The 11,092-nt window shown below is 52.7% G+C and overlaps 1 protein-coding gene across 2 annotated transcripts in view; it reads left to right on the forward strand.

Moving 5' to 3' along the window:
* The window catches only part of TMCC2 (transmembrane and coiled-coil domain family 2), a 37,946-nt gene that overhangs the window by 9,672 nt on the left and 17,182 nt on the right, over window positions 1-11,092 (forward strand). For both annotated transcript variants that reach the window (XM_019976872.2, XM_070767808.1), the window contains one exon: window positions 2,401-2,913. In XM_019976872.2, coding sequence (XP_019832431.2) covers window positions 2,401-2,913 — 513 coding nt within the window. The remainder of the gene's footprint in view (window positions 1-2,400; window positions 2,914-11,092) is intronic.

The following is an 11,092-nucleotide window of genomic DNA, read 5'->3' on the forward strand; positions in this document are numbered from 1 at the left end:
AGCTGTGGTGATAAAACTTATCTGGTCTGTAAAATGGGTGTTATAAAGGCCCCACCTACTTTGAGGATGGTGGGACTATTCAAACGGGGTGAAAAGTGAAAATCCTCCACTTTGACACAAATCCACAGTAGTGTGCGTAGCTACTGACATCAGATGTAAGTGCAGCTATCTGCACAAAGCACGCTGAGGTGTCAAGTAGCAGTGAGGGTGATGCTGTGCTGTGTTTAGTCACTCTGTCGCGTCCAGCTCTTTGCGATCACACGGACTACAGCCCACCAGGCTCCTCTGTCCATGGGAATTCTCCAGGCAGGAAGATTGGAGTGGGTTGCCGTGCCCTCTTCCTGGGTATCTTCCCAACCCAGAAATCAAACTGGGGTCTGCATTGCAGGCGGAGTCTTTACCAGCTGAACCACCTGGGAAGCCCTACCAGAGTGAAAGTGAAAGTCGCTGAGTTGTGTCGAACTCTTTGCGACCCCATGGACTGTAGCCTGCCAGGCTCCTAGTCCAAGGAATTCTGGCCAGAATACTGGAGTGGGTAGCTTTTCCTTTCTCCAGGGGATCTTCCCAACCCAGGGATCAAACCCAGGTCTCCTGCATTGCAAGCAGATTCTTTACCAGCTGAGCCACAAGGGAAGCCCAGGAATACTGGTGTGGGTAGCCTACAGTTAGAGTGGGGTTGGCTAATACAGATCTGAAGATGGTTTTCTCTTGGTGTCTGCATGGTTCAAGTTTTCTCCTCTGTAAGTTTGTTTCTAGAAAAAAAGAAAATCCAGTACTTGTAATCCTTTGGAAGGTTTCCTAGCTGACAGGCTGCCTCCCAAGGCCGTTCCTTACAGATGAAGACATCCTGTAGCTCACGGAGCCCCGGGTTGCTTGGTTCTGAGTTCCCCTCTCAGGAGTTAAGGGTTCCGCTGGCCCTCCAAGTCCCAGCCCTCCGCCTGCTGGCTCTGAAGTTCTCTGCTGAGGGTCGGCTCTACCACGTGAGCCGGCCCCCATGCAGAAGCAGTGGTCTGGAGTTATCCCACACGTGGCCTCGCCCTGGCCAGGCCGTAGACTGCCCCTCTCTGAGCAGTTCTGCCTGGAGAGCTGGTGGAGCACCTCAGGGGCAGGACTGTGAAAGCCTGGGGCCAGGGCACCACTGGGCTCCAGCGCCCCCTTGGTCTGCTCCAGCCTGTGGACAGCTGGTTCTGATGTGTGTGCTGAGGAAGTTGTCACTTTACTGCCTGCAATTCAAGGTGTGCCTGTAGATGTAGTTTGTGGGCTTTTTTACATTTACCAGGTTATTATGCCGGATACAAATGAACAGCCAAACGAAGAGGCACACTTCATGGGTGCGATTAACCTGAGTGCACAGGTTAGGCCCTGAGCGACCAACCTCCAGTGAAGATGTTTGGAAGGGTCTTGGGTACAGGAGTTTCTGTTGCCCTGGAACTGGGATGTGCTACCCTCCTGGCATGTGGAAGTGTTCATCAACCTGGAAGCTTCAGTAAAATTTATTGCTATGTCAGAAATGAGATTGGCTATAAATAAGAGAAATTTATTCTAAAGTTGTATAGGTAATGATAGACTTGTTTATTTCATGAACCAAGAATCCCAGGGTAGGTATCCACACCCAGTTTGGTGACTCCATGGGGTCATCAGGTTCCCAAGCATATCCCTGGGGGCTTTACCAAGATGGCTGTTGGTAAAGCACGATCCAGGCATTACCTCCACATTCCAGGTGGGAAGAAGCAAGAAGGGCTTCTTCTGCACAAAGCCTTTATTAGGAAAGCAAAAGTTCCCCCAGAAAGCTCATCTGCTTTTCATTGGCCAAGACTGTGTCATGTAGCTACCCCAGGCTCCTGGGGCCTCTGACAAAGCAAGAATTTTTAGTGTGGTGCAGTAAGGCCATGCAATTTGGGAAGAAAGAAAGGAGAATAGATATTGGGTAGGTGATTAACAATATCTGCTACATAGTATAATCTGATTGCATGACCCTGATTTTCCCAAGGAGCATTGCAATGAGGCATCTTTTGGGCCAAAAGAGGATCCTGAGGAAGGATCTGATTTAGAAGGAAGGAGGTCTCATGGGTGGAGGGAGAATCCATCCAGAGGGATAAAACTCATGAGCCAAGTGCTGCCAGCATGTGCCACTGAGCCCCAGACTGTAGCCACAAGGATACTGTGACCAGGAACCCTGAACCATGTGTGGATTAGGAGTGTCCTGAGGGAAGCCATGGGGATACACATATGTGGGAAGGAGAGGAGTGGGTGTGGGTTCCCCCCTTCCCGCAGCCGTTCACGGGGATCTTCCAGTTTCAGGTGGCTGTAGGAGCTGCACTAGTATCCCAGGAACAGACCCCTTACCTCTGCCCCCAACCAGCTTTGCACTCACAGCGTTCTTCGTCCTTCTCCCTTCAGAAAATCCAGCAGCTCTCAGAGGGCTCCATGTTTGGCCACGGCCTGAAGCACCTCTTTCACAGCCGCCGCCGGTCGCGGGAAAGGGAGCACCCGTCGTCTCAGGACCCCCAGCAGCAGCAGCAGGGCATGTCCGACCACGAGTCCCCGGACGAGAAGGAGCGCTCCCCAGAGATGCACCGCGTGTCCTACGCCATGTCCCTGCACGACCTGCCCGCCCGGCCCACCGCCTTCAACCGCGTGCTGCAGCAGATCCGCGCGCGGCCCTCCATCAAGCGGGGCGCCAGCCTGCATGGCGGCGGCGGGGGCGGCAGCCGGCGCGCCAAGAGCAGCTCCCTGGAGCCGCAGCGCGGCAGCCCCCACCTGCTGCGCAAGACCCCCCAGGACAGCGGCCTGGCCGCCATCCTGCACCAGCACCAGGGCCGCCCCCGCTCCTCCTCCACCACCGACACGGCCCTGCTGCTTCCTGACGGCGGCTCCCTCCTGGCGGAGGAGGCCGAGGGTCTCGGTGACAAGGTGAGGCTGGCCTTCCGGGCAGGGGCCGCCGTGCAGGGGGCCTCAGGCCTCGAGGACCTGAGCTGGGGCCTGGCCTGGTGGGTGCGGCACACCGCCTCTGGGGAGCTGTCTGTTTCATGGAAGGAGCCAGAGAGAGGACCAAGCCAGAAGCAAGGGGCGAGCCCCCCAAAGCCGATTTTTGTTTGCTTAGGAATTTAGTTTTGCAAAATTATCTTTTGATCGGGCTGATAGTAATTTTGGTGTGTTTTCCTTGAGCGTGCTCTCAAGAAACAATACATGCGGCAGTTTGGACTAGCATCAACCATGGTTGTGCCACTTTCTGCCTGAGTCAAGTCAATTTTTTTGCACTTTAGTTTTTTTCAATTAAAAATAGAGATAATAGTAGTAAAATTGCTCTAGGATTAAATAGGTTCGTATATGTCACATTTTTGGAATAGAGTCTGATGTGGTATAGTTTTTATTATTGCCAGCCCAAGATGACAGAGGAAGAATCCACGAAGGGCTGTTTGGAAGGGAGAAAATCTAGTTGGATATTTCTGAATTTCTATGTTCACATTTTCATTCATATACTAAGTATTTCATGCATACTTCTTATGCGCTATAAGAATGAATGAGCTGGAGGGAATAAGTGGGGGTAGGGCTGTCCTCACTGAATAGAAGGGAGACAGACGGGTGAGCAGGCAGAATGGGGTGATGAGGGTGTGACAGAGGATGTGAGAACTTGTCGGGGAGGACCTTCTGGAGGAAGCCACTGAGCTGAATCTTGAAGAAGGAGTACAATTTAGCCAGAGGACTGGGGGCAAGCGTGGGGGCCGGAAGGGTATAGTGTACAGAGAAACAGGCCGCTGCTGGGGACTGCCTCGGATTCACTGCAGTTGGCGTGTCCAGCGCTTTTGGGGACCGACAGGTAGGCAGAGGTTAGATCACACCAGGTCTTGCCATGTGGAGCCTGGGGGAGTGTGACGTTGTCAGAGGGTGTTAGGCAGGAAACTGGCCAGAGGAGGCCCCACTGGGTCTCAGTGTAGACAGTAGGTTAGGAAGAGGGGCAGGAATGGAGTCAAAGAAACCATTATCAGAGCTGTTGCTGGAGCCTAGGCCGCATCCGTGAGGATGGGAGGGCAGAGACAAACTCAGAGGGCCTCTGGCAGTTCTCATCAATGGCACTAGGCAAGAAGGTGGACGTGAAAGATGGAACTGAGCTGGGTGTGGATGAGACTTTGAAGCAAGTGTTAAGGACAATGGAGGCCGAGAGCTGACGTATAAGGGACAGCAGCAGGTCTGTAGGAGTGAACCTGGGGAGGGATGATGTCGAAGCATGACAGAGGAGTTTTCAGAGGGAGGAAGTTTTCAACAAAGTGAAATGCGGTGAGAGTGAAAGGTCAGATCTGGACTTGAACACGTACGTCGATGGTATCAAGCAGTGAGGGTCACTGATAACTGTGGCAAGAAACTGGTTTTAGTAGACTGCAGAGATGGTAGAAGTGGAGGGGCAGCTCTTCTGCGGGGAGAAAGGACAGAATTGGTTGAGGCAGTCTGGTTTGTGTTAGTTTTTAAAAGACGGACAGGGAGGGCTACAGATCACTTTAGTGGGTCAGGAAAAAGGCTTTTGACTTCTTTGCTCAGTGAAATGGGAAGCCGTTAGGTTTTGGACAGATGAGGGACACCCTTTAAGGAGACGGATCTGGGTGCTGTGTGGAGGCCAGGCTGTGAGCAGGGAGCCTAGGAAGCTGTTGGAAGCCCCCAGAGGTGAGATGCCAGGGATTGCTGCAGGGTGAGAGTCGGGGGAGGGCTGGATTCTGGACTCCCCTCAGAGATCAAACAACAACGGTTCCTGAAGGATGCGGGGCAGGGCAGAAAGGGAGCAGGCAGAGAGGGCTCACAAGTTTTGGCCTGGTTGCTGAGAAGAAGAAATTGCCATTAGCTGAGTTGGGCCAGCACAGCTAGAGGGACTGTGGGGGCAGAAATCAGAGCTAGTCTTTGGACACGTTCCGTTTGAGATGATTGTTAAACATCCATGTGGACATGCCAAATAAGCAGTCAGATGTTGGAGTCTGTAGTCTTGGGAAGAGACCCAGGCTGGAGACAGACGTTTAGGGGTTGTCAGCATATAGAGTATTTAAAACGATGGCCCTGAACCATCTGCAAGCTTAGTTTCAACTGCAGAGACGTCTGTGCCAAGAATGAGATCTGGATGTGTCGGCTGCAAGGAAAACGTGGCTTTGTGGAAGGAAGGGAGACCCAGAGGGAACTAGCAGCAGGAACCAAGTTGTTCAGCCCTTCATGAGCAAGTTTTTTTTGTTTGTTTTGGGTTATTTTTGGCCATGCAGCACAGCTTACAGTATCTTAGTTCCCCCACCGGGGCTTGAACCTGGGCTCTGGCAGTGAAAGTGCCGTGCCCTAACCACTGGACTGCTACAGAATTCCCAGTGAGCAAGTATTTTATTTGCAGCAGCCACCAGGCCCGCCTCTTGCTGCTGCTGAGTCAGTGGATACCTTTAGAACAATCCTAAAACAGGGTCTCTGGTCCTGGAGCCGTTTCACGAGGAGAGAGAACGTGGGCATTGTAGTCCTGAAGCTGTCTGAGCAGATGGAGTGGGTACACAGCGGGCACTTTTGGAGGCTGGCAAAGTTTGTTGCTGTTTGCTGAGTGGGAATGCAGGGAGCTAGGGGGACGGGAGGGCATCAACTGGGTAGTTTTTCCACGAGGTTCATGTTTGGTCTTCACACTGCCCCCAAGATATCCAGGAGGCAGACAGGGTTCTGTTCTTTGTTGCTGGTGGAAGACATGACTGCAGACTCTTGGGTGAGCTCACTGGGGGGTGGTTCCCTAGGTGCAGGGTGGAAATGGGGAAAATGGTTATTCCTGTGACTGTTTTATATCCTTATTTAGAAGGTTCATCTTTCCAAAGCTTCGCCACCTGTGTTCTTCAGTCGCTCAGCCCTGTCCAGCTCTTTGTGACCCCATGGACTACAGCACGCCAGGCTTCCCCGTCCTTCACCATCCCCTGGAGCTTGGTCAAACTCATGCTCACTGAGTTGGTGATGCCATCCAACCATCTCATCCTCTGTCGTCCCCTTCCCCTCCCGCCCTCAATCTTTCCCAGCATCAGGGTCTTTCCTAATGAGTTGACTCTTGGCATCAAGTGCCCAAGTATTGGAGTTTCAGCTTCAACATCAGAACTTCCAATGAATATTCAGGACTGATTTCCTTTAAGATGGACTGGTTGGATCTCCTTGAAGTCCAAGGGACTCTCAAGAATCTTCTTTTGAACACTACAGTTCAAAAGCATCAATTCTTCGGCACTCAGCCTTCTTTAGGGTCCAACTCTCACATCCATACATGACTACTGGAAAAACCATAGCTTTGACTATACAGACCTTTGTTAGCAGTGTAATGTCTCTGCTTTTTAATATGCTGTCTAGATTGGTCATAGCTTTTCTTCCAAGGAGCAAGCATCTTTTAATTTCAAGGCTGCAGTCACCATCTGCAGTGATTTTGGAGCCCAAGAAAATGAAGTCTGTCACCGTTTCCATTGTTTCCCCATCTATTTCTCATGAAGTGATGGGACTGGATGCCATGATCTTAGTTTTTTGAATGCTGAGTTTTAAGCCAGCTTTTTCACTCTCCTCTTTCACTTTCATCAAGAGGTTCTTTAGTTCCTCTTCGCTTTCTGTCATAAGGGTGATGTCATCTGCATATCTGAAGTTGTTGATATTTCTCCCAGCAATCTTGATTCCAGCTTGTGGTTCATCCAGCCTGGTATTTCTCGTGATATACTCTGCATATAAGTTCAATAAGCAAGGTGACAATATACAGCCTTGATGTACTCCCTTTCTCAATTTGGAACTAGTCTGTTGTTCCATGTCTGGTTCCAACTGTTGCTTCTTGACTTGAAAACAGGTTTTGCAGGAGACAGGTAAGGTGGTCTGGTATTCCCATCTCTATAAGAATTTTTCACAGTTTGTTGTGATCCACACAGTCAGAGGTTTTAGCGTAGTCAATGAAACAGAAGTAGATTCTACCAGAAGTAGAATTCTGGAATTCTCTTGCTTTTTCCATGATCCAGCGGATGTTGGCAATTTGATCTCTGGTTCCTCTGCCTTTTCTAAAACCAGCTTGAATAGCTGGGAGTTCTTGGTTCACTTACTGTTGAAGCCAGGCTTGGAGAATTTTGAGCATTACTTTACTAGCATGCAAAATGAGTGCAGTTGTGCAGTAGTTTGTCTTTGGAATTGCCTTTCTTTGGGATTGAAATGAAAACTGACCTTTTCCAGTCCTGTGGCCACTGCTGAGTTTTTCAAATTTTCTGGTCTATTGAGTGCAGCACTTTCACAGCATCATCTTTTAGGATTTGAAATAGCTCAACTGGAATTCCATCACCTCCACTAGCTTTGTTTGTAGTGATGCTTCCTCAGGCCCACTTGACTTCACATTCCAGGATGTCTGGCTCTAGGTGAGTGATCACACCATTGTGGGTATCTGGGTCACGAAGATCTTTTTTTATAGCTCTTCTGTGTATTCTCGCCACCACTTCCTAATATCTTCTGCTTCTGTTAGATCTGTACCATTTCTGTCCTTTATTGTGCCCATCTTTGCATGAAGTGTTCCCTTGGTATCTCTAATTTTCTTGGAGAGATCTCTAGTCTTTCCCATTCCATTGCCTGATTAATCCTGATGACATCTCTGTGAAGTTGCCAGAGCAGTACTGTTATCTCCATTTTATAAATGAGCAGACTGAGGTCTAGAGGAATCAGGAGGCTGCTTGCCTAAGGGCACCTGCCTAGTCTGTGGCAGAGAGGCGACTAGATCCTGTGTTTCTAGCTCGTCCACTAGACCAAACAGATCTGAAGTCTCTAATACCGCCAGGGACCTTTTATGCAACACCTGTGGTGAGCGGGTTGCCTCCTCCCAAGGACAGTGACTTTATCTCTTGGTTGCTGTTTCCCCTTCTGTGTACATCCCTTCTGACCCGGTACTGTCCCCTAGGAATGGGTGTGGCCCTGGGGGATGCTGAGAAGCGAGGATGCCTTCACGTCCTGTGGAAAGGGGTCTTCCAGGCGTCAGTGAACCCTGCGTGGTCAGCCAACTCCCTCAAACCCAGAGGCCCTTGGCTGGTGTGCGAAGCTGGTGGTAGTCCCGCCCTGGTCTCTGGGCGTGAATAGAAGGGATTCTTCTCTCTCTAGTAAACACAGCCCCACATGCTCTCTGCAAGCTCCCTGGTGATTACTAGCATCTATTTTTAATTCATAAGCCTCCCCCACTACCCACACCCCTTGCCATTGTTTAGAAACCAGCAGCTGCCTTTCAGCCCAGAGCTGGCCCTGCCAGGGGTTGAATTGCCCGTACACCCTGGAGGCAGCTTCAGTTCCTCAGCTGTTCTGAGAGGCTCAGCCCAGCCCCTCCCTAGGAAAGTGGGGCACCTGGAGCCCCATGGAAGGCAGGGTGCAGCAGAGGCACAGAGAGGGGTTTGTAGTCCCAGGAGGCAGCTCAGCCCTGGTGTGGTTTGCCTCCAGATCCACTTCAAGATTGTGCCTTAAATGATTCCCCTTTCAAAACAGAAACAGATTATCACCTCAGCCTCGCCATTCTGCTTTCTACTATTGGTGTGACACTGAGCAAGATCACCACTCTTATAATCTAGAAAGCAGATACGTGAAGTTATCGCCATTGGTGCACTGGGCCACCGGCAGATGAGCAGGCAGTGACATCGGGTTCCCGTTTGCGTGTGGGCTTAACCTCTGGAAACCCAGGCCCTGGCGGTTTCAGCAGGAGCCACCGGTGGTGCGTGCAGTGGCAGTAGTTAGGCCGCTTGGTTCCTCGGCAGGGAAGTCTCAGCCCTCTTCCCAGTCTCTCTTTTGCTGAGCAGCAGTTCTCAGAAAATGTAGTGCACTGTCAGGAAAGCCCAGCAGCTCTTCTGTCCTGCCTTGATAACCTGCTCCTAGACTTCCAGAGAGTGGATTCGTCGTCGAAGGGGTCAGAGATTGTTTTCCCTTTCTCCCAAGTTGGGCTGGGTCATTGCTTCCCTCTTGGCCCTGTTCAGAAGCTCTCCGTAGCTGTTGCTTCAGGGAAGGCTTGAGCTGGGTGCTGCGGTGGGAGGGTCTCTGGAGAGGGAGAGCCTGGCATGCTCATAGCTCACAGCCGGCTCTGCCAGCCTGGCCCTGACCTTGCCTTGGTCATCCTGCCCTGTCTGTGCAGAGAGGCTGGTCCCCCTAAGGACGAGGCATGGCACAGGTTGGGGGGTGGGTGTCTGAAGCTCACAGAGGGTGTCCAGAGCCTTAGGAGACTGGCACAGATTGCCCATTGGCCGGAGAACTTTAGCAACAGGCCAGTCTGTGGCCCCTGGCTTTGAGGGCAGGTGGGGTGGGAGAGAGGCCCAGCGCTGCGGGGAGGGCGTGGAGATGATGTCGTCATGGACCTTCGCCGTGACCTCACCGAGGTGTTATCTCCAGTCCCAGATGGGAAGGCTGGGGGGTCCGCCCATCGTGTAAACCAGAGCTCTGGACAGCCTGTTTGGTACACTCCGGCCAGATTTATCCAACAACAAAATTTCCGCTCTGCCATGGTAAATAAGGGGCATAAACAAGCAACCCTGTTTACTGGCAGGAATGCCAAGTGAGGGGCCGCCCTCAGGCCTAGGCTGCTGCCAAGTAGACAGATTTTGGCAGGCGTCGAGGGGCCTGGTTTATTTATGGCTGGGAGCCGGTTCGGAGGTGGGTGGGGCCCGCTCTGCTGAGAGAGGTTTCCGAATATGCCCCTCAAGCGCGGGGAGGCTGGCCTGTTCGTCGGCAAGGTCTGCTGACATGTGTGAGCGGCCAGGTTCCCTGAGAGGCTGAGGGCACCATCTGCCTGCCCATCCACACCAGAGTGTCCACCTTCAGAGCCGTGTCAGAGTCCCTGTGTGCACGCGGGGTCTGCCAGCCTGAGCTCAGCACCGGTGCCTGGGAGGACGGCTGCCCTCTCCGTCACCTCCTCTTCCGTCCTTGCTTCCTCTGTGTGTGGGGAGGCTCCTCAGATGGGGGGCACCCAGCCCAACCTGGCGGCCTCTGGCTGCCGGCCACTCGCCAGGCCCAGGCCGGTGCCTCCATGCTGCTGCTAAGTCACTTCAGTCGTGTCCAACTCTGTGCGACCCCATAGACGGCAGCCCACCAGGCCCCCCAGTCCCTGGGATTCTCCAGGCAAGAACACTGGAGTGGGTTGCCATTTCCTTCTCCAATGCATGAAAGTGAAAAGTGAAAGTGAAGTCGTTCAGTTGCTTCCGACTCTTAGCGACCCCATGGACTGCAGCCTACCAGGGTCCTCCATCCATGGGATTTTCCAGGCAAGAGTGCTGGAGTGGGGTGCCATTGCCTTCTCCAGTCTCAGTGATTAAAAGCCCCTATCTCCCAGTGTGTTTGTGGTATCTGGTGAGTTGAGACATTCTTCCTTTAGTCTGATTTGAGGGCCTCATGTTCAGGTGAAATCCCTGTGCCCTTTAGGGGTCCTCTGCAGTCAGGAGAGGGGTCAGGAAAACAGAGGACTCTGCCCCGTACTCCCCGCTCTGACAGCAGAGGTTGTAAGCAGCAGCCTCTTTAGAGCAGGATTTGGGGCTCAGTTGGCCCAGGAGGCTGCCGGCCTCTGGAACTAGCCTTTAGTCATCTTTTCTGCACTGACATCCACGACTCTTTCCAGATAGAAAGTACCCAGCGCTCCCCAGGTTAGCTCTGGCTTCTGGAAATACAGCATCCCCCCTGGGTATGGAGGTGAAGCTAGATAACATCCAGCTTACCTGGCAATGCCTAGATGGCACTCCAAGCCCTGCCCCAGGGGGGTGAGGTGCTTCCAGCTCAGACACAGGCCAGAGGCCCCATCAGGCCCAACCTTCCCCCTCAGGAGCCTCAGCCCCTTGCACCCGGCCCAGTGCCCAGGGGGCGGTGTGCCCAGGGCTTGGGTGTCAGCCCCCAACGCCTGCGCTGACGACAGCAGCAAGAGGAGGCTGTGTCTTCGGCTCCCGCTGATGGGGAGCCGGCACTGGTGGTGTGGGCCGGGTCACGGGAGCTGGCCCGGGTCTCCCCCGCCACCGGGCACATTCCTCTGTGAATCCAGCCCATCCCTGGGATGCGAAACCTGACCCTGGTCCCCTCTGGTGCCAGATGAGGCAATGGAAATACAGTATTGTTTACCTGATCCCTGCTCCGCCTC

Source organism: Bos indicus, chromosome 16 (assembly GCF_029378745.1).
Source record: "Bos indicus isolate NIAB-ARS_2022 breed Sahiwal x Tharparkar chromosome 16, NIAB-ARS_B.indTharparkar_mat_pri_1.0, whole genome shotgun sequence".
NCBI classification, from domain to species: domain Eukaryota; kingdom Metazoa; phylum Chordata; class Mammalia; order Artiodactyla; family Bovidae; genus Bos; species Bos indicus.